The sequence below is a fragment of the Podospora pseudocomata genome, chromosome 6 (assembly GCF_035222375.1).
Source record: "Podospora pseudocomata strain CBS 415.72m chromosome 6, whole genome shotgun sequence".
NCBI lineage: Eukaryota > Fungi > Ascomycota > Sordariomycetes > Sordariales > Podosporaceae > Podospora > Podospora pseudocomata.
Window position 1 is genome coordinate 315,903 of NC_085890.1, and position 27,991 is coordinate 343,893.

General features: G+C 53.2%; 8 protein-coding genes across 8 annotated transcripts; 3 read left to right on the top strand and 5 right to left on the bottom strand.

Moving 5' to 3' along the window:
- Positions 1-63: 63 nt before the first annotated feature.
- QC762_603880 (uncharacterized protein) lies at positions 64-3,420 on the bottom strand. The gene is made up of 2 exons (XM_062892081.1): positions 1,351-3,420; positions 64-1,295 (listed from the first exon to the last, which is right to left on the bottom strand). Exons 1-2 carry the CDS (start codon positions 2,888-2,890, stop codon positions 652-654), a joined length of 2,184 nt encoding a protein of 727 aa, XP_062740155.1. The 5' UTR covers positions 2,891-3,420; the 3' UTR covers positions 64-651.
- Positions 3,421-3,504: 84 nt separating this feature from the next.
- On the top strand, positions 3,505-7,124 carry YSH1 (endoribonuclease ysh1). The gene is made up of 5 exons (XM_062892082.1): positions 3,505-4,024; positions 4,095-4,192; positions 4,496-5,627; positions 5,682-6,327; positions 6,383-7,124. The coding sequence occupies exons 1-5, from the start codon at positions 3,869-3,871 to the stop codon at positions 6,856-6,858; spliced, it is 2,508 nt and encodes an 835-aa protein (XP_062740156.1). The 5' UTR covers positions 3,505-3,868; the 3' UTR covers positions 6,859-7,124.
- A 421-nt stretch (positions 7,125-7,545) lies between these two features.
- QC762_603900 (uncharacterized protein) lies at positions 7,546-11,679 on the bottom strand. The gene is made up of 2 exons (XM_062892083.1): positions 9,471-11,679; positions 7,546-9,403 (listed from the first exon to the last, which is right to left on the bottom strand). The coding sequence occupies exons 1-2, from the start codon at positions 10,051-10,053 to the stop codon at positions 7,998-8,000; spliced, it is 1,989 nt and encodes a 662-aa protein (XP_062740157.1). The 5' UTR covers positions 10,054-11,679; the 3' UTR covers positions 7,546-7,997.
- Positions 11,680-14,212: 2,533 nt separating this feature from the next.
- Positions 14,213-17,118, bottom strand: QC762_603910 (uncharacterized protein; the record flags this gene model as incomplete). The annotated part of the gene is made up of 3 exons (XM_062892084.1): positions 14,213-14,764; positions 14,823-15,901; positions 15,968-17,118. 3 exons carry the CDS (start codon positions 17,116-17,118, stop codon positions 14,718-14,720), a joined length of 2,277 nt encoding a protein of 758 aa, XP_062740158.1. The 3' UTR covers positions 14,213-14,717.
- A 474-nt stretch (positions 17,119-17,592) lies between these two features.
- On the bottom strand, positions 17,593-19,066 carry RER2 (cis-prenyltransferase; the record flags this gene model as incomplete). Its single annotated transcript, XM_062892085.1, has 2 exons — positions 18,221-19,066; positions 17,593-18,166 (listed from the first exon to the last, which is right to left on the bottom strand). The coding sequence occupies exons 1-2, from the start codon at positions 18,700-18,702 to the stop codon at positions 17,593-17,595; spliced, it is 1,056 nt and encodes a 351-aa protein (XP_062740159.1). The 5' UTR covers positions 18,703-19,066.
- QC762_603930 (uncharacterized protein) lies at positions 18,999-20,176 on the top strand (the record flags this gene model as incomplete). Its single annotated transcript, XM_062892086.1, has 2 exons — positions 18,999-19,540; positions 19,601-20,176. The coding sequence occupies exons 1-2, from the start codon at positions 19,286-19,288 to the stop codon at positions 20,174-20,176; spliced, it is 831 nt and encodes a 276-aa protein (XP_062740160.1). The 5' UTR covers positions 18,999-19,285.
- An 802-nt stretch (positions 20,177-20,978) lies between these two features.
- On the top strand, positions 20,979-24,731 carry QC762_603940 (uncharacterized protein; the record flags this gene model as incomplete). The annotated part of the gene is made up of 3 exons (XM_062892087.1): positions 20,979-21,182; positions 21,243-23,999; positions 24,064-24,731. The coding sequence occupies 3 exons, from the start codon at positions 20,979-20,981 to the stop codon at positions 24,166-24,168; spliced, it is 3,066 nt and encodes a 1,021-aa protein (XP_062740161.1). The 3' UTR covers positions 24,169-24,731.
- QC762_603950 (uncharacterized protein) lies at positions 24,722-27,891 on the bottom strand. Its single transcript, XM_062892088.1, has 3 exons — positions 26,794-27,891; positions 26,116-26,694; positions 24,722-26,061 (listed from the first exon to the last, which is right to left on the bottom strand). The coding sequence occupies exons 1-3, from the start codon at positions 26,884-26,886 to the stop codon at positions 25,069-25,071; spliced, it is 1,665 nt and encodes a 554-aa protein (XP_062740162.1). The 5' UTR covers positions 26,887-27,891; the 3' UTR covers positions 24,722-25,068.
- Positions 27,892-27,991: the final 100 nt, after the last annotated feature.

Here is a 27,991-nt window from a genome sequence, read left to right on the forward strand (position 1 = left end):
CCGCACAAGCACAGGAAAACTATAGTCATGTTGATATGAAAAATAACGTCATCAACACTTCAAGCTGGAGTCATACATGAACGATTTGCATCAGCTTTTGAATTCTTCTGTTGTGCTAGCTCCCTTTCCGAGCTTCATCTGTGGGGAATAGGCCGCGCGCATGATACCTTGCTCTCTGCCCGACCAAACCCACCCTATCATCCATCCTCTGCCCGCCCGAGAATCTCTACCCTTTCCTTGCCTGACCCGCACCAACGAGAAATATACAAACCCACACCCCCTGCACCGTGTGTGAAGAACGCCTGGCTAGTGTGATATAAGTGCCGAAAGGACAAATTACAATAAACGATAAACAAATTGTAGGGTGAAAAGAAAAAGTAAACGCCAGAGGGGTGGAAGGGGTGTAAGAAAGAGGAAGGATCCCACCATTTTATCGTCTTGTATGAGTGAAACGAAATAAAGCTTTTGTTTTCCCGGCTCCTCGCTCCCTACTCCAAGTCCCCATACATGAATTGAAATTAAAATCAACGACTCATAACGGACGGCATTCGCAAAGGTAAAGTATCTTTCCCCTTTCTTTCTCGCTACTCATCCCTGAGTATCGCTTGAACACAGGCCGTCGAGGGTACGATATGTCGTGGTCTCGTATCTCTATCGGGGCGTCGAGGAATCCAGTTTGACATAGGCCTCCTGGACAGCCTTGATGTCGCGGCCATCCATCTCCAACACTGTAACCCAGTCTCGAAGCTGGATACTTTTGCCTTTCTCCTTGTCCTCCCGCCAGGTGCCCAGACGGGGAGCCTTGCCATCCTGGGTCAGTGTGGCCTTCTCCGGCTGTGCTTTACTGCCAGCTGCTGAACCAGGGGTGCCTGGTTCTTGGCCACCGGTCGCTCGGGGTGTGCTTGGGCCACTACCAGACGTCATCCAGCTGTATTCCTTCTTCTTTTTCTTTCCAAAACTGCCCATCAAAGCGCTCAGGGTCTGGTTCGCATTGGCAGTGCTGGATGCCTCGGATAGTCTGGCGGCTGCCGCACCCTTCTTTAGTTCTTTCTTGGAAGGCGCTTTGGCGGCCTCGCCGTCGGGTGCGACTGAACCAGGTGTACCAGGAACGATGGAACCTGCGCGAGATCCGGTCTGGGCTGCATCTGGGTTTAACCGCTTTTGCCGCTTGCGAAGCCGAGCTTCTTCCAGATCTCGCTCAGACGTGGCATTCTGTCTCACAGCGGCGTTGAGGTCCTTGACCACCTTGGCACCCTTGGATGGCACTGGGGCGGTACTGACTGCTTCAAAGGAGCCTGCAGGGATAGGTTAGCAGGGTATACTGCACACGCCAAATCATGTTTTTCATACGCTTGCGGGGGTTGCCGTTGGCCGTGTCGGCGGGAAGGGAATCAAGACCGGTTCGTAAAGGTACGGCAACATCAGCCCACTCTTGGGGAATCTCGCCATGAGAAGTTGTCTGCCGAATATTGGCGATGCCATTGGCTTCCTCGAGGAGCTCTCTCAGACGGTGCTTTGTGGCGATCGACAAGAGTGCAAGTTGATCGACCAAATAAGCATCATGAGGGATAAAACACCCCTTTGTAGAGACAACCATGCCATCAGGGCCGTGTCTGGATGTCACTGTCACCTTAGGCTGAGGAAACTCTTGGGGAGTCCGCATTTTACCCATGGTTTGCTGCTGGTTCTTGAGCTCCAGATTGAGTGTGAGCCCATGCTCCTTCGCAATCTTGTCCGCGCGATAATGCAGGTTAGGGACGATCAAGAAAGGGTTCCTGAGCTCATTGCTTCGGGTAACAGCCAATCTTTGGGCCGCCTCGTCCCAGGCTCGCTTGGCAGCCTCGGCTTCAAACTGCTCCTGACTGAGCCTGGTGGCCTCAGCTGGTTGATTCGCTGAACCAGCACCATAAAATGAGCCCTTGTTGCCTGGCGCGTTGGCTGGCAGGCCGGTTCTTGCCTCCTGAGCAAACGAACCACCATACAGCTCCGCTAGGTATTGTTCCTCGGCCCTCAAATCCACGCCTGTTCCAGCGAGAGCATCGCTCACGTCATATTCGTATTCCTTCGTAGTAACCGGCTTCGATGGAGGCAACATGGCACCCGGAGTGGAGGGAGGGGGACCAATCGGTGCCATTGTGGCATTGGTATACTGTTGCTGTGGAGCTTGCTGGACGGGTTGGGACTGTATTGGTTGCTGAACCGACTGCGCATGTTGGGGCTGCATCGGCTGTTGGTACTGCTGGCCCTGCTGATACTGCGGAGCCGGCACCTGCTGTTGCGGGTGCGCCTGTCCATGCTGCTGTTGGGTTGGCTGCACCTGCCCAAGCTGCTGGGCCTGCGGAACTTGGTGCTGCTGTTGCTGATATTGCGGAGCCTGATGTTGTTGAGGCTGCGGGGTGTGGGGAAGACTCGGGGTAAGAGGGGTTGTCGGTGTTGGGGTGGCAGTCATCGAGGGTCGGGCTTCAGGCAATGTCAAGCCTGGTTGTTGAGCCGGGGAAGCGGCAGAATGTCCATTCACACCATACTGAGAGGCATACGACGGCGCATTGGGAACCGGAGTGGGCATGTTGGTGTAGTTCGGAGATGTAACAGTGTTCGGAGATGCAACGGCTGCCTGTGGACTCATAGCATACGTCGGCGTACCGTATTGCGACTGTGGTTGCGACGGGGTCTCGACCGATGTTCGGGGTCTCTTATTCGGCGGAATCGAGTACTGAGGCTGTGGAGTGTTGGCAGGCGAAGCCGACTGCTGAGGAGGAGAGTAATGTTGTTGCTGCGGCGGTCTTTGCTGCTGCTGTTGCGGCATCTGCATTTGCTGCATTTGCTGCATGTGAGGCGAGACCTGAGGAGGGTGAGACACCTGGGGTGCCTGGGGTTGTGGTTGCGCCATCTTTGGAAAGAGCGAAATCGATAATTCGACTTTGCCTGGTGAGCTTGGAAGTGTGGTCGAAGCGGTTGACTGTCGAAAGTTCTGACAAGAAAAAGTCGAAGTCGCGTTCGATGTACCCAACAATTCTGGTAACTTCACGGTCGGGAGCAGAAGCTATCGCGATTGTGGGAAACTAAATGAGGGTTGGTCGCCTGTATAGAGAGGGCAGAAAAAAGGCGGGACTGCTCTCTAGGTGCGGTGGGAAAAGCGGAGGGTCGAGAGAGGGCCTCGATCTTTGGTACAAAGTAGAAGCTCCTTCAGACCCGAGCAGGCGCACCTGCGTAGCCGGCCAAAGCACCCTGCCCGGTACCCATCCGACACTCGCTCTGCAATAGGCAAAAGTCGATCAATCGGTTTTCTGATGATTCCTGCTCGTGGTCCGCTGGATATGGGAGTTGCGCAATCGATGGGGAAGCGGCGCGGGCTGTTGTCGTCGTGAATCGCCTGGAAGGATGTCAAGATTTGAAAGCAGAGCTAACGCCTCACCTCCGAGTCTGTCGCGTCCAGCCAGGTCACGTGGTTACCACCCAGATAAAGTGCCAGACCGTGGCCCCACCAGGCCCGTGCACCTGCTTCACCTTAAGCTTGGGCCACCCCACCGCCTTTTGGTAGAGCAGCTGGCAGCTGCCTCACTGAGCCGCGTCGCGCCGGCAGTTCTTACACTATTCAACCTTTTATCTTTGGTCTTATTCAACGACAACAACCACCTGATCACCAGCAACTTTGAATAGCTCAGTCGCCATCTTCGCAGCAACACCTATACACTTCGACTTTGGGGGAATATTGCCTCTTGTATTGCTGCCAATTTTTTCACAAAGTTGCTGCAACACATCCACCTCCCTGCTCTCGATATAATTCTTGCAAGCAGTTTTACAAGAGACGTGGGTTCCTGGAACAACTAACAAGATATTCGATCACGTACACTTATCACCTCCCGCAATGGCCTCCAAGCGCAAAGCTGCCGCCATGGCCTCGGCTACTGTAACCGAGGAGCCTGTTGACCCCAGTGACGAGCTGATGTTTCTCTGTCTTGGAGGAGGCAATGAAGTTGGCCGTTCATGTCATATCATTCAATACAAGGGAAAGACAGTCATGGTATGTGCTGAGATGAGGTCAGCGCTCTTCTTACCCTGTCTTAGCTGCTAATGTTTGGTTTGTCATCTAGCTTGATGCCGGCCAACATCCCGCCTATGATGGGCTTGCAGCCCTTCCGTTCTTTGACGACTTTGACCTGAGCACTGTAGATGTGCTTCTCATCAGCCAGTAAGTTGCCCTCTCCGAGTCTAATAGCCCCCTTGGCGAAGCAAGAGTAGCATGGTGTTGGTTTGGGACAACAATGGGTGGAGGTAGACTTGTAATGAGTCGCCGTGTCACTGTCACTCTGTCACTCTTTTCAGCATCATGTACCGTCCATCAGCAACATCATCATCTCCATATGTATCCATATATCAAATACAAGATCTTGTCGCCATTACCACCCCCTGCCTTCATCGTCTCATGCCACCGTCCCCTGTGAAGCCTTTCTGAAATCATCATGAGAACACACACCCTGACTGACTGAAATAGTTTCCATATCGATCATGCTGCCTCATTACCCTATGTCTTGGCAAAGACAAACTTCCGCGGTCGTGTGTTCATGACACATCCCACTAAGGCTATCTACAAGTGGTTGATCCAAGACAGCGTCAGAGTCGGCAACACATCGTCCAACCCAACAACGCAGCTGGTCTACACAGAACAAGACCACTTGAACACATTTCCCCAGATCGAAGCCATCGACTATCATACAACACACACCATCTCGGGCATTCGGGTGACGCCATACCCAGCCGGCCATGTGCTCGGCGCAGCCATGTTTCTTATTGAGATTGCAGGTTTAAACATCTTCTTCACTGGCGATTACTCCCGCGAGCAAGATCGTCACTTGGTATCAGCCCAAGTGCCAAAAGGCGTGAAGATCGATGTCTTGATCACCGAGTCAACATACGGCATTGCCTCCCACGTCCCACGTTTGGAGAGAGAACAGGCCCTCATGAAGTCCATCACAGGCATTCTCAACAGGGGTGGCCGTGTTCTGATGCCCGTTTTTGCCCTCGGCAGAGCCCAGGAGCTTCTTCTTATTCTAGATGAATACTGGGACAAGCATGCCGAGTATCAGAAGTACCCAATCTACTACGCCAGCAACCTCGCCAGGAAGTGTATGCTGGTGTACCAAACATATGTTGGTGCGATGAACGACAACATCAAGCGTCTGTTCCGGGAGCGCATGGCTGAGGCTGAGGCGTCTGGTGATGGTGCCGGTAAGGGTGGGCCGTGGGACTTCAAGTTCATCCGCTCGCTCAAGAGCATTGATAGGTTTGAGGATGTGGGCGGGTGCGTGATGCTTGCCAGTCCCGGTATGCTGCAGAACGGTGTCAGCAGGGAACTTCTTGAGCGGTGGGCTCCCAGCGAGAAGAACGGTGTTATCATCACCGGTTATAGCGTGGAGGGCACGATGGCCAAGCAGATCATGCAGGAGCCCGAACACATTCAAGCCGTCATGTCGCGGAATACCGGTGGAGGCAGGCGAGGCCCTGGAAGAGACGCCGAGAAGGTTTTGATTCCGAGGCGTTGCACCGTCCAGGAGTACTCTTTTGCCGCCCATGTCGACGGCACCGAGAACAGAGAGTTTATTGAGGAGGTTGCGGCACCTGTAGTGGTCAGTTCCTTTTGCATTTTTCCATTTGACGAGTTTTCCTAACATGACAATCAGATTCTTGTCCACGGTGAGGTTCACAATATGATGCGTCTGAAATCCAAACTGCTCTCTTTAAACGCGACCAAGACAAGCAAGGTCAAGGTTTTCAGTCCCAAGAACTGCGAGGAGCTCCGCATTCCATTCAAGACCGACAAGACTGCCAAGGTTGTCGGCAAGCTTGCGTCGATCCTACAGCCTCTGAGCTCCCCCGAGGAGCCCCAGCTCATCACCGGTGTTCTCGTCCAGAACGACTTCAAGATGTCATTGATGGCGCCTGAAGATCTCCGCGAATTCGCTGGTCTTACCACCACAACCATCTCTTGCAAGCAGCGCATGAGGCTCAGTGCCGCGGGCGTCGACCTGATCAAGTGGGGCCTGGAAGGAACATTTGGTACCATTGAAGAGCTCCCAATCTCCAAGAAGCTGTCTTCAAATGGAGAAGACCACGACATGAATGGCTCTGGACAGGAGGTGGCCGACGAGGAGCTTTCCGTCGACGAAGTACTCGCTGCCTATCTCGTCATGGGCGTAATCACGGTTCGCCACCGGTCCAACGGCGAGGTCGAAATTGAGTGGGAAGGAAACATGCTCAACGATGGTATCGCAGATGCGGTAATGGCCGTCTTGCTAGCCATCGAATCCTCCCCAGCGGCAGTAAAACGTAAGTGTTTAGTTCGCGCCCCTTTCTTGTTTATCTATACTAACGTGAAAACCAGGCTCTGCCTCCAAAAACCCACATTCCCACTCTCACTCGTTCAATCTCCCCGTTCGGAACCTGCACTCTAACCTCTCCGCTACTGAACGCCTCGAGCGCCTCATGCTCTTCCTCGAGGCCCAGTTCGGGGCAGACAACGTCTCCCCCATCGCCGAGCCCAATCTGTCCCCTGTTCCCCCTCCCCAGCCAAAGATCAAATCTTCCGAGGGTGACGACGAAGAAGCAGACGCCAGCATGGACGTCTCCGAGGACGAGGAGCATGGAGCTACGCAGCTGGCCCAGAGAAGAGAGGCCGAGCTGGCGAGGCTGCACAAACTGGGCATTCCCGTGCCAGGGATCAACATCAGGGTGGACAAGATGGAGGCCAAGGTTTGGCTGGAGGGTCTGGAGATTGAGTGTGGCAACAAGGTGTTTGGAGATCGGGTGAGGGCCGTGGTGGAGAGGGCCGTTGAGGTTACTGCGCCTCTGTGGGGGTAAACGTCTCCACACAAAATATGACGGGTTGGTGCAACAGAAGGCATTATTTAGGATTATCGGTTTTCTCAATGGCTAAAACGATGACTGCCTGGAATGGGGTGAGGTTGTGTACTAATTGGAGAGTGTTTATTGGCGTTGTTGGCAGACCTCTGCGCTACAAAGTATGATGATAACCATCCTTACTTAGAAGAGAATATGCTACAGGTGTGAGATATGCAACCCAACCTGGAAGATGTCACCACACGACCCCTGAAGCGGCCCAGAAAACATATGAAGAAAAGCTTATTTCCACGTCCTGTGGCTCCCCAATTCCTACATATTACCAGGGGTTGGGTCAACAAGCCTCTGGAACACGTATCTACGTATCTACCTACCTTGTCGGCTGCTTGATGGTGCATGGATGAGTGCGAGTCTGAGTGTATGGCCAGCAGACATTTTTCCCGTCCTGAGAATGGAAAAGGGTGGGGGTGTGTAAGCGGGTGGTCTCGATCCTGCAGCCTCAAAACATAAAAACGTGGGGGTTGTCTTCTGACCTCGTGCATCGGGAAACAAATTACAGCTTGAATCCAGTAATATCTCTCTTATCTCTACAGATGAACGGGGCAAGCCATTGTGGTACGTATGTATATCATGCAGTAATGCCACTGGCTTTTCTCACTCCTGAAAGAGAGCACTTGCACTGTTTCACTCGGCAGCAAACCCATGAGATTGATCGGGATTCTTATTCATACTTCTTCCTCATACTTCATACACAGTCGGGTTAGTTAATAACAATTAAAAGGACATATATACTTTTTGAAGTTGTTCTCTCCTTCGACTCTTTGTATTGGTCGTACCAATGCGCCCTTTTTTGACTTTTTTTGTTGTCCTCTCAATCGTACGCCGTGATACAGTCCCGCCGTCATTTCCCCCATTAACTCCCCATGCAATGCAAAAAGCAACAAACCAGTACCCCCAAAACACACGAGAAGCGATATCCAACACCAAGAAAAGCCAAATCATATCCGAAACACCAGTCGCTCGCTTGCCCTGAATTTGCCTTTTTCATTCAACAAACCCAAACAACCATGCTAAAGTCGAGCCCACTCCGTAGAAAAGAAAAAGAGGAATTTGAAAATGCCGATTGAAGGGAGAGGCTTTCAAAGCTTGCGCCCAAACATAAAGCTCCCATACATTCCGCCAACCTCAGACCTCGCAACTGGGATCTTTCTCATGCCCCAGGAATCAGCTCCCATCTTCCACGACCGACGCCCATCGTCCCTGACAATAGGCTTGCCAGTCGTCGCGTCCTTCAGCGGCTGTCTCACCAGCCATCCTCGGCTGCCACACTCTGACATCTTCCAGCCAGCACGCTCCACCGCCGCGGCCGACTTCTTCACCCTCTTGAACACATCTTCGGCAACCTCGATAACTTCCAATGGCTCAGAAAAGTTCTTGAGAATGGCGCAGCCGCTGCTAAAAAGATAGACCAGATCGAGCTCCTGACCCCAGAAGTCAGACAGGTCCAAATACTTGAGAGTATGAGGGACCCAGTCCAGCTGCATCTGCACATCATCCTCGGTGTTCTCGTCAGGAAGGAAAAGGCGGTTGACGTCCGCCAAAGTGAGAGAGCGGCCTATGGCAAACTCCTCGAGATGCTTGGTCAGCGGCCGGAGAAGCTCAACATGGGAGGGCTCCATCTTGCTGCCCTTTAAACTGAGAGACTTGAGGGTCCTGGGAAGAACAGGAAGCAATTCGTTGAGGCTCTCGGCGTCGAAAAGCTGGTGGCTTCTGGCATCGGTGGCCAAGCTCAAGAACTCGAGCTCCTTGGCAGCAGGGTGGTTTGTCAGGAAGTCAATGACGCCCCTGGCACTCAAAAGCGTGCACTTGGCCAGATTGAGGTGTGTAATGCGGGCAGTCACCGGGATCGCAGCAAGGGCAGCGTCTGTTATCCGCGTACCCGCAACATCGAGGTGCGTAAGGTGGTTTAGCCTTGGGAGAATGGTCTCGAGCACGACCGAGGGCAGGGTGAGGCACTTGTGCAGTGAGAGACGACGGATCGAAAGCACAGGGGGCCAGTCGGGCGACACTATCGATGTGAAAGCCTCCTTGAACTTGGTCGACGTGCAACCGCAGAAATCCACCGCCTGCAGCCTCGGCAAGCCAAGGAAGAGCTTCCGCAATACATCGGCGTTCAAATCATCGTCGAGGTATTCCTGCGCAAGAAACTCTTGCAGGTTGGGGGTGAGGTCGAGGCATCGGAGGAGGGTCTCTGAGGTAAGGTTGCGCGCTTGCGAGCGTTCGGCCGCTGTGGAGAAGAGCTGCGCAGGGTTGAAGTGGCAAAAATCAAGCCGCCGCACAATTGTGCCCAGGGTGGAGTGCTCCGAAATGTGGGCGAGGAACTTTTGGAAAATTCGCGAGTGGGGAATCGTGATCTTGCTGTAGAGAGTGGTTAAGGTCGCGATGTGAAGCGTCCGCGAGGTCAGCAACAACGACATGAGGTCGACATTGCGCCTCGAGACCCCATTGGGGGGGACATCAAGGGCAAGAAGGTTGATGATGGAGGCTGGATCATGTCAGCATGACTATTTTGGATAGGCAGTAGTGGGGGGGGGAGGGGGGGGACAACGTACTCAAAATCTCAGTCGGGAGTCTCTCGAGAGGAGCATCGCCGGGTCTGTTGGCACCCCCACGCTTGGTGGGCTTGGGCGTGTCCTTGAAGACTTGATGAAGGATCTGGAGGTCTCCGAAGCTCTTACTGGCAAGTTTTCCCTTGACCTGAATCTCCTTCCAGCCTCTGAAGGAATCGGCGGGAGTCCAATATCCAAGGAGCCGGCTGTTGGGGTTCGTGACGGGCGGCAGGAACTTGGTGGGGGGTTGAGTGTGAGGTTGAGTGTGAGTGTGGGTGTGAGTCTGAGTTTGGATCATCTTCAGTTCCTGAGAATCGGTGCTAGAAGTCGATCCTGTCGGGCTGGGAGGAGAGAGCAAGTCGTCGATGGCCTCAGGGTCGAGATAGGATGAAATCTTTGTTTTGGAAAAGCACTGGGGTAAGGTGCTTTCGTTTTCCCGGATGGACGAGAAAGAAGAGCGGGATGCCCGGTCCGGGGTGGCAGGCCGATCCCGGGTCATGGTTAAGTAGTCCGGGGAGCAGTCCCTCGAAGGTGTTCCCAGGGGGGAGACGTGCAAATGGGCTGGTCTCGGCTTGGAGACCGCCATGGGGAAAGACAGCGGCGACAGGGTGAGGGATGTGTTGGGACGGGCTTGGCTGGGGTCCGGGGAGAAATTGCAGCGCCGGCAGGTCAGGTGTGCGATGCAAGAAAGAGATGGCGACAGGGCCGTTCCAGAGAGATTGATTCGATCTGATGGATGGTCAGAGCAACAGGGCAGGGTGTTTAGGCACCGTTGACAGCTGCTTGATCTGTTGAGGGGGGCCCGAGCCGTGGTCTCACAAGACTGTCCAAAAGGAACGAGGGGGCTTTCTATTAGTCAAGGCAATGGCTTCTTAGGTAAGAGGAAGTCTGCGATGGATGCAGTGATGCGGGGAAGATTGCGAGCTTGGTGTGGTTTTTTTTTTTCAGATTCGGGATCCGCAATTCGTGGTCAGCCCTGCTATTTCTGACTATAAAATGCTGTCTGTCTCTCTGCACTCAGTGAATGATGCAGGGAGGGCGAGAAAGGTCGGAATGAAAAAGACGTGCGTCTGTCGAGGTTCCGACAGTGCGGTTCTGTCCTTAGCCTCGTGTTATTTTGTTGCAGGTAAGCAAAGCAGGTTCGCCCCAATTTCTGACTGAACAGATCAGGCACGAGCGGTGTAGCTTGTTTTCGATGAGTCGAGTCTGCGACCAAGATCACTCGATGACGACGGTTGATGAAACCGAGAGTTTGGTGGAGCAGCAGAGCTCAGCGGAGGGATGGGGCCTGCAGTTCGAGGGCAGTTGCACAACGGCAAAGTCAACAATTGGATATGATGTGTAATGTTGCGAGGTATGAGTAGGAGGTGTAGTATCAGTTACGGCAGATGCAAGACAGTTGCGCACAAGCACATGGCGGATTTGAATTAAATAGGGGACGTTAAGGCGGGAACCGATGCAGGCCGAGAAAACAAGCTCGGAGCACGGCTCCAACACGCTGGAAAAGTCTTTATTACTCATGGAAACTAGCGAGAATGGCCAGAGCCATTGTCACCTGGACATCGCATCGGCCATCGGCGCTCCGTCTGGGCGGTTGCCGCATTTTTTTATGTACACTTCACCTCGCACCGCGAACTCGGCGACAGGACCCTGCTGTCAATCAAGACTTCGCCCCGCTGTCTGCAGCAGACATGTGGAAGCTGGAAGCTGCTGCTAGAATCGGGCAGCCTACACTGGTGTTCATCTTTCTTTTCTTGTCTGTCGTCAGTTTGCGAACGGCTAGTGACCGGTAACCAAGATTTATGCATATTGTCCCTGGCGAGCCAACCAAACAGCCCAGAGCTGCTGTACAAACGGTACAAATGATATAAATTCCAACCGCAACCCTCCCTCTCGAAAACAAAGAAGAAACACCAAGCAAGGCGCGAGACGGCCAGCAGTTGACGAAAATTGCGTCAAGCCGTGCCTCATAACAGCCCGAACCGCTGATTCTCTGCTCACTCGAATGCCCGAGTTTCTCTGACATGGCATAACATCATCGGCGAGCCGTGAGGAGGTGGTGGTCGAGAGGTGGCCAACCGGCGCAGCCAGCGGTTGACAGAGCTTGCCGGTACGTAATGGTTTGAACTTCTCCACCAAACCCTTCCAACACTGCAGGAATTTTTCCTGCTTGCCCAAAGAGCACTGGTTGCACTGGTCCTCGCTTTGCAACCTTCCCCTCTGCTCCCGTGGTGTTTTATTCGGCCGATTATTAGAGCAGTTCCTCTTGTTATGGCATCAATCTCCATGTTGGTCTTTGTACAGTCGGCTGATCTGGCGTGACGTTGCCTTGTGCAAAACCGTGGCCTCCCATAGGTTGAAAATGCAATTTCTTACCTAATCATTGGTCGGTGACGTGAGGCATTGCCCCTCCCTCATCTCACCCACAAACGACATGGCACAACCACACAACCTCAAGGTGCTCGAGATATCCGGACCTGGCGAAGGTCAACAATCAGACATGCCAGGCGTGCCAGATCAGACGCCGAATCAGCGCCGAGAGACAGCTCAAAAGTCAAACGCTTCCTTCGCCTGCTGATCACATCAGATCCTATGACTGCATCGGTCAATGGCTCTGCTGCTTTTTTTGCCCTTTGCCGCCCTCGAGCTCCAGCTAGCCTGCCGTCCCGGTTCCTGGGTGCTTTGTTGGAACCAATCTATCAACCAAAACCCATAGCGTCTCATGACTGTCAACACCATCGCCAGCACAGCACTTTGCAGGGCCAAGACACATCTGGCCAGCCCAACCTGCCAAGGAGCCAAGTCATGTCCAACTCGCCTGAAAGGAGGCTCGTTTTGTTCACGTGGTGCTTGATCTGTTGCCCTGTCGCGGCAGGTCGTCTGCCAAACGATCCCCGGGGGCCGGAGCCGCGTGCAGCCGTTTCTGCGCTAGCGATGCTGATTCCAGGTTGTTGTTGTAAGAGAATTTTTCTTTCCGTTCAACCAACCCTTGTTGTTGTCCCTGGACATCTTGCTGCTCGATGTACCTTAGCTTCTCTTTTACCCCACAGATTTGCTTGACCTATCTGCAGATAGAACGGACCTCTCGGGCATCGGATCCGGATCTCTTGCCCGGGATGGTAGGTGACACTTCAACAACGTGGGTGGCACAGGGCTCGGCCTCGAAACGTTGTCATTCCAGCGCGGCTGGCGACATGAAGGGCATGCATTTCAACCCGAGATCACGCATGCTGTGTCACATACTAAACAACCGTCGGAAAGGGCATCTCCTCGGAGGCTGACGATAGAGATGTGATGCTGAGTCGCCAGTTCTATGCCCATTAAAGTGACCCGCCCGGTTCACGTTCCAGCCCGCCGCACCCGCTTCCCCAGCTTTTTCGGCCCCTGAATGGGCCCTGACCTCCACTAGCGCCCTCATGGGGGGAGACGTCGTATCAGACGGCCTCACCTGATCTCTGTCATTATCCACCAGATTCCACACATAATATCGACTGTAGGGATTGTCTGCGCCTGTTTTGGTAGTGAGAACCTCTCCGGCAGTGCGAATGCGAGGGCCAGACCGCCGATCTCTACTGGAGAAAATATAGCACGGCAATATCCGACTTGGCCAAACGACAACTCTTCCCAAAGGCCAGCTCGAAATGAGACCAGGCTTTTGATTACCGAGTGTTGCACATCATTACCACTGAGATCAGAAAGAAAGGAGAGCATCAGGCTTCGTGTATGGACTGTGTTTTACTCGTCAAGATTACCTATCGGAATGTTCTCGCCGAGGCAGGTCGTATACGCGGTGGGATCACAGTTGGAAACATTGGGTGAAAGCATCCCTCTGGTTTTCGAGGATCAACCAATACACCCTCCACGGTACCTACATGTCTTGATGTGTCCATACAGCATGCATATCCGTGCAAACACATGGGCCTCAAACTACCGACAAATCAGAGCCGCGTTTCAAGCCCTCTTTTCCATAACATCTGACGTCATCGCCAGATACGTATCTTATCTGTGTAACCTTCAGCACCAAATCAACCAGCATCACCATGAAGAGGGGGCATTTGACTTGGCCTTCCACGCGGCTGAGAGAACTGCAGCCGATATATTAGTCGCATAGCTCTGGCCTTATGCATGTTTACTGGAGCGCACGATATGTCTTATCAATGGATGAAGGATAATCCTACTGATTCACTAATTCGCTATCAGCCGTGCGCTACTGCTTGATGGCAGAGGCGCTCCTGGTGAACATGATTCGGCTGATATCGGTGAACAAGAGTATTTTAACACTGATTATGCGATGCCGGGTGATGTTTCATCGGATGAGACTCAATTCCACAGACCCCATTGAACATTGAGTCCTCAACAGCGAGCCCTATCACCGCTCTCGTGGACCAGAATGTCAACGCACCAGACCAAACAGCAGCCTACTTTATTCCGAATAAATAATCAGGCAACAAACCTGTCATCCTACCGGTATGTCCGGATCATCTTGGTGGGAGCGGACTATTCCCACCTAGCCATGCCCTAAACGACTTTGTACTTTCAGTTTCTGCCATAATATTGATTATAGTGTGAATTATGAAGCTCTGGTAACTCGGACAAACAACCACTTGTGAGAGCAAGGATAGTAGATCGTGATCCCAGCTTGGAGATGGCAACGGGGAAGGTCGCACTGAAGAGATCGTAATTATCACAGCTCGGGCATTGAGACAACATGGACATCGTCAGTAGCCAGGTCGGAAACTCGCGTGGTTGGAGGTATACGGCCTGGTTTCTCCTCACAATGTAACTTGATTCATGGTTTGTTCAATGTCCGGTTCGTAACCAAGCATGTTTCTGGTGTACGGCTTCACTTTAAACATTGGTCCTTCACTGTAGGTAGCGAATCTTAGCAAAGTATGTAGACACATGCTAAGCAAAAGATTAGTTTCTTGTATTAAATCCCGAGACAAAGACCCGACAGATGGTTATGTTCACAGGAACTTCGATGCGTTCGATCCTCATGCTCTATAACCCCATCTTCCAAAATAATAAAGGAAGTGAGTCAACTCCTCAAACGCCGCTCGCGATTAGGTTCGCTTATATATCCGTCGTAGAAAGAAAAGAAACCACAAGTTATCCTACCAACCCATCCCTGTCCCACTTGAACATTCCCACTTGTTTTTTTCGCCATGCCAAATTACCATATCATACAATGCATTTGCCGCCGCACTATATCTATCGCCGTCTTAAGTTTCAGGTGTATCAGCTAAAAGATTATCTCTTCTTCAACCGCTCCTTGCATTCGTCGCAATACCATTTTGCTGTTCGTCCGAGTTAGCTTTGATTCCACCCTGTCCAGAAATTGCAAGTCAAACATACCATTGGCTTTGGGTGCAATTTTCAACCCCACGCACTCTAGATGAAACCACTCTCTCGGGCAGCCCACCCCGTCACAGCCCACCATTTCGCCATAACTAACGCCGTTGCACTTGCAGTACCTTGGCTCGTCCCCATCTGGTTCGTCCTCATCATCGTCTTCTTGAGTACTCTGCGGAGGTTGCTGATGTTGAGCAGTTCCCCTGCTGCCTTTGATGTTGTCTTCACTTGTGATACTGCCGCCGTTGGATGAAGCCTTGGCAGAGTTGAGACCGGATGATGCCTGGGCAAGAGCTGCCGCTGCAGCAGAGATGGAAGCACCCTTCTTATGGCTCCGCTTGGAGGTCGTCGTTGTGCTCGCGGATATGCTGCTCCCGTTGTTCTTGTCCTTATCTGTTGCGCTCGCTGCTTCCGAGGTATTCCTAGATGGTCGGGAGCGAGACGCCGCCGTCTGCTTTTCTGTTGGGGCTGCAGAGACTATCGAGGTTGCCTCGGCAAAGGTGCCTAGAGACGGGGTGGAAGGCTTGCTTGCGCGCCCGCTCTTGGTCTTGACATTACTTATAGGGGTCGGCTGAATGGCGGGCGAAGCTACCACTTCCTTCTCCTTTTCTTTCTTTGGTTCAGGCTTCTCTTCGGAGGGTGCTACTGTGGCCGCTGCTGTTACCGGTGCCTTTGTGATGGCTTCTTTTCTGTTATTGCCGTTGTGTAGGGGTTCCATTACTGGTGGCGGAATCTCGGTCTCTGTCCTCAGCGGCTCCGACTTGGGGGTAGGAGCAGGTATGGGTGTCTCCTTCTGTACTTTTGTTTCCATATTTATTTTGGGTCCTTCGCCAAACTGGCTGAGATTTGGCGTATCCGGAGCATTTCCATTTGGCTTGGTGGACGCTACCGAAACAGCTCTTTGCCTCACAACTTCGGGATTTAGTTGTGTAGAGTTCTGACGGGCACGAGAAGACGCTGGCCTGGGAGGAACAATGGCTGTTGGGATCGGTGAGGCTCGGCTGCCTTTCATTGTATCAGGGAATGCTGCGATGACAGGCGACGAGGCCATGGACGGGGACATAGCGGCAGCATTATTCGTTCTGCTACAATCAAGGGTCAGCTAGGAAACAAGAGACACGGATCGGAGGTCGAATGGGCGAGCGCACCTTTTCTTTGCCTGCCCACTCGATGTTGGGAGCGCCTTGCGCTTCTTAGGACCGCTTTCAGGCACGGGAGTCTCTCGGGGGCTGGTCGTCTTTGGCTTCACGGTGCTATTACCAAACACCGAGCTCATGGCGCGCTCCATAGGAGCTCCCCCGTTCGCCTTAGCAGTCTCAACTTTGCGTCTTTTGGCCGGAGCAGAGCCAGCCGGCGCGCCCGTGGTGATACCGAGGCCGACAGGAGTCGCCGCCTCCGCAGGCGCTTTGCGAGATTTGGGTCCCTGTGTCTTCTTGGCTGGCTCACTCGTCTTGTCCGCATCGCCTTCACCTGCTTGTCCCTTCGCGTTCTTCTTGGCGGCGACTGCTTGTTTTCGGTCGTTGCTCCGAGCCGCCGCCTCCTCAGCGTTCACATGCTGGGCAGCAGCTGACAGAGCAGCAGCCCCTTCCCGGCGTGATCGCTCAGCCTTGTCATTGGACTTGGCCTGCTGTTGTGCTTTTCGAACATCGTCGTAGGCCCAATGGTTAGCGCTGCCCCATTTGGCCTCCTCGCTGAATTCGCTCTCGAGATTTGGCCACACGGATTCAATTCGTTTCATTTGCTTTTCGAGGGCATCATTGGCAGTCAAAAGAACGTGATTTTTCTCCTCCAAAGCCACCATCATCTCTTGAACCTTGAGGTTTGTTTCTTTGAATATCCGACGGCGCGCCTCGCTCGCGGGATTGAGAGGGCCAGTGGCAGAAGGTATCGTGGAGGCGGACGCATAGGGTGGCACTCCGCTGCTGCTGTTCTGAGCGCTCATGGGCGCCGACGCGGGAATGTGATTATTGTGCGCATCATTGGACGACGGGAATGGGTCGACCGGAGGCGGGGTGTCGAGAGCACGGCGGATGTTATCGAAGAGCTTGTCCTCGTTGTTGAAGATTTTGGCGTCAACCTCTTTCAAAAGGGTGAAGTGACGGACTATCTCCTTGGGAAGGGCGCTGATGGCATCGGTAAAGTGGTTGAGGCCGGGGAAAATGTCGATGGGCTGTGCTGGAGCATTTGCGATGAGCGACGACGAGGAGTTGCCGCGATTGACCATGCGCGTCTGACGGAGCGGCTGCGCTCTGCGACTGCTGCCGCCGTTCTCAGACGCAGGAGGTTTGGCCGTCTTCATGGCGCCCGTCGATGGTGTTGCTGCAGATTCTGGGATCGTGGCAGTGAGTGCTGGGAAAAAAAGATTGGTAGGGCCGCTGAAAGAGAGGTCCAGAGGGAAGCTGGGAGCGGTTAGCGGAGGGACGGTTTCCTGGCCGGGAGCCCTGGATTTTGGTCACCTTTGGAGAGGTGCATGCGACCGATAAGATAAGAACACCAAAAACCGGGCCGGCCGACACCCTAACCCTTACACTACAACCACACTACCACTTTGTCAACACAATCACCACCAACAACCAATGCGTGTTTGGGTATGTCTTCAATGCTTATTAAAATAAAATAAAAAGATAAAAAACACGATGCCACTTTCTAAACCAAGCACACACGCTGAGGTATCTCTATCTCCCGAACCCTACGCCCTGTTCACCCTTTCCCTCCCTGAACTTGGGATGACCTGCCGAAAACTGCAAAACAAAAAGCCAGAATAGGAAAACAATCATGCCTGTTTCACCCGCCTAGGCTTCTCGTCACGTTGCTTTTGCTTTTGTCTGTGCTGCCATTCCACCAGCACAGGCAGGAAGTGCCAGAGATCAAATTCAGGCCAGAAGCACTTGAGGAAGAAAATATGCGTGTCCTGGTGGCACTGCCAGAGCATGAAGTCACTCAGTCTCTCCACGCCGCTGGTTCGCACGAATATGTCAAGCGGGGGGCACCCGGCAGTGTAGAGATGCTTATCGATGGTCTCGGGCGTGATTGTCTCCGCGTTTGGATAGATGGCCACGTTTTCCGAGCCCTCCGACTTTTGCGTAGATGGATCGGAACGAAGGGTGGTAGCCGTCGACACGGCATCATCCTGGTCATGGTCGTCCGACTGAGAGGGGGTCTCTTCAATAGACTCCAGAGTCTCTGGTTTGTCACCCTGTTTGGACAAGATCTTTTGCGTAATTCTGCTCTGCGAAAATGGGGTGCTGTGTGGCCGAGGGGTGGTTGAATATTCTTCTACAGTCGTCCTGATGGCTGTTGTCATTTCTTCCCGCGACGTGTAGGGGAAGCAAATGTTGAGAACACATCTGTGGCATGTATTAATATATCAATTTACATGTTTAGGAGGTGACATTGCTTACGTTGTGTTGTGACTGGTAGCAGCGACCGCTCTTTCCACCACTTCGAGAACATCTGGAGGGATCAGATCAAGACGCCCCAATACCTTGACACTAGCACCGTATCTGTCCAACAGCTCCCCATGCTGAATGAGTTGCTCGAGCTTCACCTTGGCCAGTTGCATCAGGCCGTCGACCTCATACTTGGGCCGGTGGAAGTTTTCCAGACTAAAAGCATAGACGGTGACCACCTTGACACCACACTTGTAGCAAATCTCCAGAACCCGGGCCAGAGCCTCGAAGCCGAGGTGATGGCCTTCTACTGTCTCGATCTTGTGACTTCTGGCATATCTTCGGTTGCCGTCCATTTCGAAAGCGACATGGCCTGGGATAGGTCCTTGGCTCAATGATCCTATCAAAGTGTCTCTAAGGCGGTTGATGGCCCATTCTGCTGGCGGCGAACTGAGGAACCAGTTACGGATACGGGAGAGGTAGAGGTCGGACATGATGCCGAGGTGCGTTGCAGTCCAAAATATGTATTGTGATTGCTGAGTTTTAACGATGCGGTATTTGGTGTGAAAAGATGGTAGATTCTCTGAAAAGAGTTGTCGGTCAGTAAGCTGCCATGGTCGCAGTGCCTGTTGCAAGATTGGGGAAGGGAGTGAGAGTGAGTGAGAGTGGCAGGCCACCCAAGGGTTAAAGTATGGTTACGTTGGACCCAGATTCTTGGAAGTTACGAATCCCAAGGCGCGGCATCCTCTCACAGCTGAAAGTGGGTCCTCGAATGAACACGCTGCAAAACGGCCGACAGGGGCCAGCTTTCAGTATAACCTGCCTGACCTCCATGTGCAACTGCCCGCAACTTCCACCACCAAACCACCTTCTACGACACCATCCTCCTTGAGGTCTATTCCGGCAACGAATTCACAGCCTGCTTTAAGATCACACTGGGATACGCGACACCTCAATTGGCTTTAACAGCGACCGCCGGACAGTCTGGCTTGGCCTGACTGTCACCCCACCTACATCCCAATCCGCCCGCATTCCAAAAAAATGTCCAGGTGGCGCCTCTAAGAGAGCGAACGTGCAATGTCATTCACAAACGCGCCGGTAACGCGCACATTGGTGGTGGGATTGGTTGGCTCATCGATAGCAGCCAGCCTTCTCGACATAAAACACTATTTCTATATATCCATCGGCACCCATATTCTACGATATCACCAGTTATGGCGGGTCCTGGCGTACCAGCTATGCTATCTCAACTCATCCGAGGTCCTGTTTGGGGCAATGGCTCTATACAATATGAGAACTATTGAGCAGCGGTGGGGCTCAAGAAAATATGCCGTGAGTGCTCTTTCTGGGCCGGGACACTGCAGAAATGGCGCTGACATGCTTGGTATCTAGTCATTCATCCTCGTCACCGCACTCTTCACCTCGATCGTGCCACCGCTTATACTGACGGCATTCCTCAGGCCATTGAGTTTTGGCGTGCTAGATTTCCTACCTGCCGGCCCAACACCGATCATATTTGCGATTCTGGCTCAATACCATGCCATGATCCCACACATGTACAAGTACAAGGTGGCGCTGGCTACGGGGCCACCAACTGGCCAGGACTCGGCAGCGCTGACCTTCTCAGACAAGTCAACCAAATACATGATGGCAGGGCAGCTGGCCATGTCCCAGTTCCCGGGCTCCCTTCTTGGTGCCGTGGTGGGCTGGCTCGTTGGATACGCCTGGCGCAATGAGGCCCTACCTGGGGTTTTGACTCGCTGGCGGGTTCCTGGTTGGGTTGTTGGTATGAGAGGTCAGAAGACCAATGCCGAGTTTGAGAATATGAGAAGGCGGCTGGAAAGTGAAGGGGCCTCAACTGGCACAGCTTCTGGTATCCAGCAACAACAAGCTGGCCCAACTGAAGGCAACAACAGACGGAGGACGATGGGCCAGCAGCTCATCGACGAAGTTCGCGGTGCATTTTAAAATCTCGTCGTGTACGAGAAGAATTGAACATTGCTTTCCTGGCGCAACCACTTACATGTGCATTTCCATCCACCGTGACACATGTCGGGAATCCCTGCAAGAGGTGCCGTGGGGTGCCAAGCATCTGGCAAGAACGGCGGGCCAGGCGCGAAGGCGGCTGATTGGCCAGATATTGGGCCTCCCAGTCCTCTGGATTGACGAGTTGCGCCTGGGCAATCAGCAATCACAGCACCGGCCAACATCTCCCTTCCCCTTTCGCATCCTGAGTTGCATCCCGTCGTCACGACTTCCCTCTGATACAGCCGCTCCTTTGTGACGCCAACATCTCAGCCACCGCCGCCAGGCTTACCGCCTGTGTTTGCCGGTTGTTTTTTTTTTTTGTTTTTTTTTTTTGGAACCTGGAATCCTCATCACCATCACCACCTCCCCGGTCCTCAGAGAAAGTCACAGACAATCTGGAACCTCCTTACCTACCACGTTAACTTAAGGACACTCGAAAAGCTCCACTTCGCGTCATTTCGTTGCATTGGTAATCCTTCTTTTCTGGATACTGCCTCGCTCTCCTTTTGAAAATACGATTCCTCGCATTTCACTCTCGACGCGATTCCCCTGACGACCCTCAGCCACTACCTCCTGCTCCTCGTTCGCAGTCGCAAACTCCATGATCCCCGGGCCACAGTGGTAAACGAGCGGAGGACTTGGATTTGTTTTGTATAATGTCTCTTTTTGGAACGATTAGCCTTTGAATTACCCACGACTACGAACACGACCATCTTAATACAAGTTTACACAAACGCACATAATGAACGGCGCCGAAACTAGGAGAGGCGGGTCTGGTGGCGGAGGAGTAGGAGGAAGAGGGGAAGATGGCTACAGACGCATGCCTGCACCTGCTGTACAACCACCATCGTTGTCAGACGTCGCACCGACGGCAAAGGCACTAGTCGACGGCTACAGGAATGAGATTCTCGGGGGAGTAGAGGGTGACAAGGCGAGAATTAGCCCAGTATGGCCTCCTCCCTTTTTCAGGCGTGAACATTGTTGGCTAATTATGGATTACATACAGCTAAACACAAACCAACCGCAAACATCGCCTCTCGTCGATCTTAAAGACTCGATTCAGGTGCATCTCTTGACCGAAACGGCGTTATCGGACAGTAAAAGCTATGAAATCCTCTCGCAAGAGGAGGTTGACGGCCTCAAGAAACAGATTCAGTCACTGGGAATGCGCGTCGAACAGGCGAGGGCGAACCTGGCTATACAGTCCAAATACCGCGATGCAGCAGTTTCAATGGCCAAACTCTACTCGCCTGGCGGCAAAAGAAAGAGTCTGCTGGGTAACCGTATGAGTGACTCGGCCAAAGAAGCAGAGATGGAAAAGGCCACCAGTGAACGCCGTTGTGAGGAACTGGCTTCAGAGCTGTTTCACCTAGAAAAAGGTTTGATGGAGCCTCAGCGGCGTCTGCTCCAACACACTGCCGGCGTCCTGCAGCTAACCCATAGGGCGTCCTCGAAGAAGTCCGGACAGCCGCAGCTGCTTGGTCAGCCGATGAACGGCATGCCAGGAAGCCCCGAGAGTCTCTATACCTACACCAACACGAGGAACAGCATGGAGATCCCCAACGAGCAGCTCGATTTCAACAACAAAGATAAGGACTTGTACCTGTCGCTCGAAACGGATGGGCCGCCAGCCACCCGTGCGCGTAAGAACACACTGGAGATTCCTATCAAGTCCCCTATCCGCGAGCAAAATGCCCAGCTGCGGGAACTACGTGAGGAGGTGGAGCGCTACAAAGAGGAGATTGCGCGCATGAAAGAGGAGAATGCGCAGCTCAAACGATCCGAGGAGCAGCTGAGCCAAGATTATGCCCGCGCCGAGGCGGAAAAGACAAGACTGGAGGAGATGGAGGAGCAGCTCAGGGAGGAACATGCCAGGGTCATGGAAGAGAACTCTCGCATGAAGGACGAAACAATGCGCTCCAAGGACGAGAGCGGGTCGAGGCTGCAGGAGGCTGATTCACGAATGAAAGCGATTGAGCAGCAAATGGGGGCCCAAATGGACGCGCTGCAGGCGCAAGCTTCGGAGCAACAGAGGGCTATCTCGATGACGGAATCTAGGCTCGAGGATTTGAACGACAAGCTCCGTGATCTGATCGTCGCATTCAACCCGGCCAAGAATGAAGAATTTGGTCGTCCGGACGCTGATAACCTCGAGGCGCAGCTGGACTATCTGGAAAATGGTCTCAACACGGCGATCACTGAGCAGCAGCAACAGGCTGCTAACTTGACCAAAACCGACAAGGTGGCAGCTGAAGCGGCCGCAGCATCCTCCGAGGCCGCCGCGTTGGCAACAACTCTTTCCAAGGTCGAATCCTCGTTTGGGCAAACTGAGGTCCGTCTGCAGAATTTGAACCGCCAAGTCTTGTTCATTCTTCAGCAGGCCAATGTTGACCAGGCACCACCGCCCGAGGGAGATCTCAATGTCCAGCTCAACTACTTGGAGGACTCGGTCGACAAGGTCAGTTCTGAGATTGGGAGAGTTGTTGAGGCCTCGATGGCCGGCTCGGCTAGCAAGCGTGATCTCGAGCAAGTCGATGCTGTGCTCATGGGTCTGTGGGAGATCATCCAGACTGGTTATGCCGAGATTGCTCAGCAAAAGGCAGCACGCAGACAAGCCCGTGCCCTGGGCCAAGGCACCCCAGACGATGACGAGGATTTGTCAAGCAACGAGTTTGAAGGCGACACGAACGAACCGTACTCCCTGTCGGCATTCTCTGCCAAGGTTCAATGGCTCTATGCGCAAGCGACTGGTCTTCGAGAGCAAAAGTACATCCTTCAACGGCAGATCAAGCAACAGCGTGAGCTCAACAACCGCAGCGAATCTGAAAAAGACCAGGAGCTTCAAGCCAAGAAGGAGGAGTTGGAGAAGACCCATATGCTCCTCGACGACAGCGAGCGTGCCGCCCAAGAAGCCCAAGAAAAGCTCCAAAAGGTCCTTGTCGACCTCGACTCCATGCAGAAAGCCAGCGCCGCCAACGAAACGGCCTCTGCCTCCTCGGTCAAGGTTGTTCAGGAACAGCTCAAGGAGCGCAACGCCCAGGTGTCTGCTCTCGAGTCAGAGTACAGTGCCATTCAGGCACGTCTCGCCACCGTGGAGTCCAATATGTCGTCTGTTCAGAACCAGCTTATCCAAGCCAACGAGTCCCGTGTTGCTGCCGAGGGTGAGGTGGCTGCTCTCAAGTCCGAACTGGCTGCCGCAAGCGAAGCCTCTGCCAACGCGGGCAAAGAGGTTGAGAAGCTGCAGGCCGACCTGAAGCAGAAGGACGAGGAGCTCGAGGCAATGAACATGATGGTGATTGAACTTAAGACGGAGATGACCATCGCCAAGGCCGAGCTCGACGGTGCCTACGGTTCGCGTAAGCAGCGGGCGGCGGAGGCGGCCAAGTTTTCCAACACTGCCGAGACAGCTGAGCTCAACGCCCAGGTGGTCAAGCTGCGGTCTGAGTTGGAAGCTGCCTTGCGTGATCTGGAGGACATCACCAAAGAGAGCATCAATTCTGAAAAGGAGAAGCTGGATTTGGAGAGCCAGTTGGACGATGCTGTGGCTGTGAAGGCGAGGTTGGAGCAAGAGGTCAAGGTGTTGAGGGATAGGCTGGACAAGGTAAAGGAGGAGTTGGATAAGGAGCGGTTGAGGCCACCCAACTCGCCTGTGCCAGGTGCCGGAGCGGGTGCCGGAGCTGGAAGAGCCGGGGCTACCATGTTGAGTGAGCAGTTCCGGGCTACTATGAAGGAGGAGAGGAGGAAGTTCCAGGAAGAGTTACGGGTATGCTTTCATCCCCTTTTCCCTTACTTCAGTTGAGACATCCAATACTAACCAACAAAAACAGGAGGAACAATCTAGACGTCGCAAGCTCGAGGACGAGCTCAGGGCACTAAAACGGGGCACCACCGCCAGCGTCGGAAGTCGCGGGGGGCTTCTCAGTCCCAGGTGACAACCAGCAGTCGAGTTGGTTGGCAAAGGCGTGATCAAGTCCGCGGCCGAGTCCGTGGGCGAGTTTGTGACGGATGTGGTGGACGACGTGAGCGAGTTTGTGACCGACTTGACTGATAAATAGATGGAATGGACAACCTTCTACCTTGGGGGGAAACACAATAAAAAAACAAGGGAAATCAATTTTGACTAGGCTACTACTGGATGACAGGGTGGACAGCCTACATGATATAGATGGAGGGGATCGATGTTGGAAATTACACAATCAGGGGTTCTTGTATAAAACTAGTTGTATTAATCTTCTTGTTGGTGGCGGGATTTGAGGAGCATTATCGATTCTGGGTATGAAGAAAGGGCGAGAAAGAGACAGACACTGGGCAGCAGGCTTTACAATTGGCTATGCTTGCTTTTTTATTCTTGGATTATGCTTGATGTTTGGAAGCAGTTGTATGTAGAAATCAAAGGGGGAAGGGCTAACATTATACCATTTCGTCAAGGCGAGCAAAGTTATCAGTTTCAATTTAGGGAATAAAGATGGACGGAAGGGTACTACTTTTAGTGATGTCTTTACCCTTTGCTTCAGACGTGATGAATCTTTTGGTGTCTGGTCTCCGCAGTCATTAATCATTCTTCATCACTTTGCAGTCCCCTTGATCTTTCATATTAGGATCTCGTATCAGAATCTATATGTAATTTTGATCCCATAATTCTACCCACTCGCCATGCATGCTTTCAAATCTGCTATGCTCAACGTTCGTCCAGAACATCTGAACCAGACACGGGGAATAAAGCCAGACAATCACCCCCTGATCTGTGACTGCCCTCGTCATATACACAAGAAGAAAAACCAAAAAGCTCCCCTTGAATTCCACTCATTCAAACCACATACAAAATCCACATCTTAGTAACCCAGGGCCTTGAACTCCTCCTCCACTTGTTGCCTGACGACATCTCGTACAGCCTTCCAATCGTTCGCCACATCACTGACTCTCTTCTCCCTCTTGTCCAGCCCAACGAACTCGGGTGGGAGGACATTCTCCTGGAAGTTAAACTCTGGCTCCTCCTTGAGCGCCAGCTCAACCGCGCCGGCAAACTTGGCCGGATGGGCTGTTGAGAGAGAGATGATGTGCTTTGCGGCACCTTCTTCCGCAAGAGCGCGCTTTTGTGTCCTTCTCGCAGCCTCCACGCCGACTGCCGTGTGGGGGTCAAGAACATAGCCAACTTCCTTGTAGAGGGCCTTGATGGTGTCGAGTGTCTCCTGGTCGCTGACCCTTTCACTCTCAAAGTTCTTGCGCGCAGCTTCAAGAACGTCCTTGTATACCGGCCCGAAACCACCCTTGTTCTTGAGGTCAGACAGCCAAGAAGAAACTTCCTGACCAGCCTGCTTCTTGTTCCACTCATCGTCCATCCCAGCGCTGGAGGCAAACTGATACGCCAAGAACCATAGCAGGCGCTCAAAGTTGGAAGACACCAGGATATCCATGGCGGGAGAAAGAGTTTCCTTCACGCCATCCTCGTGGGCCTTGACACCATCCTGCTCAAGACCACCTTCGGCCTTGGAGCCGTAGGTGGGCTTCTTCTCGTAACGACCAGTCTTGAAAAAGCGGTCGAGAATATCGTTCTCGTTGGTGGCAATAACGAGCTTGTCGACGGGGAGACCCATACGAAGGGCGAAGTAACCAGCGAGAATGTCGCCAAAGTTTCCGGAAGGAACAGCGAAGCGGACCTTGTCGCCGAGCTTGAAGGTAGAGGGTTGCTGGCGGAGGAGGGAGAAATAGGCGTGGAAGTAGTAGACAGTTTGGGCGAGAATACGAGCCCAGTTGATGCTGTTGACGGCGCCGAGCTTGTGGGTCGAGTTGATCTCAGGGTCGGCAAAAAGAGCCTTGACGATGTCCTGTTTTCAGTCTGTAAGTATTTGAACTATAGACGGGAACACATCACAGCTCACCTGGCAGTTGTCAAAGTTGCCAGTGACAGCCAGATTATGAACATTGGCGTCCAGCACCGTGGTCATCTGCTGCTCCTGGACGGGGCTCACGCGCCCCTTGGGGTGGAGCATGAAAACCGAGACGTCCTTCTTCCCCCTGAGACCGTAAATGGCAGCCGAGCCAGTATCACCGCTCGTGGCACCCACCACGGTCAAGTGGTATCTGTCACGGCCGGTCTTTCCCTCGTTTCTGCGCACCAAGAAATACTCGAAGAGGTTTCCGAGGAACTGGAGGGCCACATCCTTGAAAGCAAAGGTTGGGCCGTGGAAAAGCTCGAGAAGATGAACATCACCTTGGAGGTTCACCAGTGGTGTGACTTCGTCGGCACGGAAGGTTGCGTAACTCCTGTTGATAATATCCTTGAGGTCCTCCGAGGGGATTTCGGAGGGGGAGACGAAAAGGGAGATGATGTTGAAGGCGAGGTCGGTAAAGGAAAGATCCTTCCAGGATTCCCAGTTCTCGGCGGAGGGAATGGCTTCGGGAATGTAAAGACCACCGTCGGAGGCAAGGCCCTTGAGGACGACCTCTTCAAAGGAGAACTGAGGGGGACGACATGGTCAGCGTCTGACAGGGGAGGGCTAACGTGAATTCGTGATGCTGCCACAACAAAAAAAAAACAAGAGCAATGGGAGACATACGCCGCTGTCTTCACCACGGGTGCTCAGGTAGCGCTGCGACGCAGTGTGAGTCTGGTCGGCAGAAGCGCCATTGGCAACGACACCGTTGGACATGCTGGGACGGCGATAGGGGGGCGCTTGTAGAAATGACGATGAAAGATGACGGTTGGTTGCCGGGTAGTGGGCAGGACACACACACAGCTACAAGTCAACTGTATACAACAAGCAGTTGGAAAGAAAGGGTCGAGTCACAGCAGTCAATAGAGACACTTTGGCTCGAACGCCGAGCATCGGAAAGAGGGGCAAAAAGTCGCCAGCAAAATTTTGCCCCGCAGCGGTCTGCGTGATGCGGGGCATTGCTTCAAATTCCCCAGACGGCATCCATGGCTCCCGCCAGCTCTGGTAAGCGCACCTGTCAAAAGTCAGTGGCTGCATTTTGCTGCATAGGTATCCAATGTTTCTTATCAGTTTAGAAACCGCCTCAAACCATCCCTTACTCGCAGTGTGTCGAGCTGGGAGCTGGGATGGTCCATCCGATGTCTTCTCATCTGGTCTACGACTGCTGAAACCTGATATCCATGACGAACTCTCATCTCAGCTAAATCACCTGTGTGACTGGCAGTGAACGCTCTTGCGGCGTGGCCGGGGGAATATGAAGTGCCTTCCGGGCCGGTAGAACGGGCAGCTGACTGGCTGTAACGGCGTCATAACCCGGAAATGTGTCGACGGATCAACCGCCCTGGCCGGGGGGCCGCTGGTCAGTACCCCCGGCGTGGAATATGGTTTGGGTTCCAACACTGAGCATCAGACTGCACTGAAAGGCCCACGATGGCTGTGCAGTTCATGACGATAATAAATCCCCTACACAGTAAGGGGCAGTTCCCGGTTTTTAGGCTCAGGCTACGGAGTATGATGCCTGCGGGTGGCCTCGTCTAGGTAGGTAGGTTGTCACCTAGCGCTTGAGCATGCAGAAGGATTGGCAGCTGTAGATGGAATTGGTTGATTTCCAACGCTAACGTGTGTCGTGATGGTCGGCTGCATTCGCTGAAGGGTTGCCTGTATGTTTAAGTGGTCACTTGAAATACAAAAATCGCCGGTAGATGCCGCACCACAGGCGCGTTGCATAGTGGACATCTCGAAGTGGGTGGGGCCGTCGTGGCAGCAATTGGCTAGACCCTTGCTGCACTCGAGGGCGGGGAGTGGGGTCTGTCTGGCCGAA

Bases quoted from the DNA above. Each gene is read 5' to 3' on its own strand.
- QC762_603880 (XM_062892081.1), bottom strand. From the start codon at position 2,890: ATGGCGCAACCACAACCCCAGGCACCCCAGGTGTCTCACCCTCCTCAG. The intron at 1,296-1,350 runs GTATGAAAAACA...CTATCCCTGCAG, and splicing joins CAACGGCAACCCCCGCAAGC to GCTCCTTTGAAGCAGTCAGT.
- QC762_603950 (XM_062892088.1), bottom strand. From the start codon at position 26,886: ATGTCCAACGGTGTCGTTGCCAATGGCGCTTCTGCCGACCAGACTCAC. The intron at 26,695-26,793 runs GTATGTCTCCCA...CGTCCCCCTCAG, and splicing joins CCCGTGGTGAAGACAGCGGC to TTCTCCTTTGAAGAGGTCGT. The intron at 26,062-26,115 runs GTGAGCTGTGAT...GACTGAAAACAG, and splicing joins GCAACTTTGACAACTGCCAG to GACATCGTCAAGGCTCTTTT.
- YSH1 (XM_062892082.1), top strand. From the start codon at position 3,869: ATGGCCTCCAAGCGCAAAGCTGCCGCCATGGCCTCGGCTACTGTAACC. The intron at 4,025-4,094 runs GTATGTGCTGAG...TTTGTCATCTAG, and splicing joins ACAAGGGAAAGACAGTCATG to CTTGATGCCGGCCAACATCC. The intron at 5,628-5,681 runs GTCAGTTCCTTT...CATGACAATCAG, and splicing joins AGGTTGCGGCACCTGTAGTG to ATTCTTGTCCACGGTGAGGT.
- QC762_603900 (XM_062892083.1), bottom strand. From the start codon at position 10,053: ATGGCGGTCTCCAAGCCGAGACCAGCCCATTTGCACGTCTCCCCCCTG. The intron at 9,404-9,470 runs GTACGTTGTCCC...GACATGATCCAG, and splicing joins ACTCCCGACTGAGATTTTGA to CCTCCATCATCAACCTTCTT.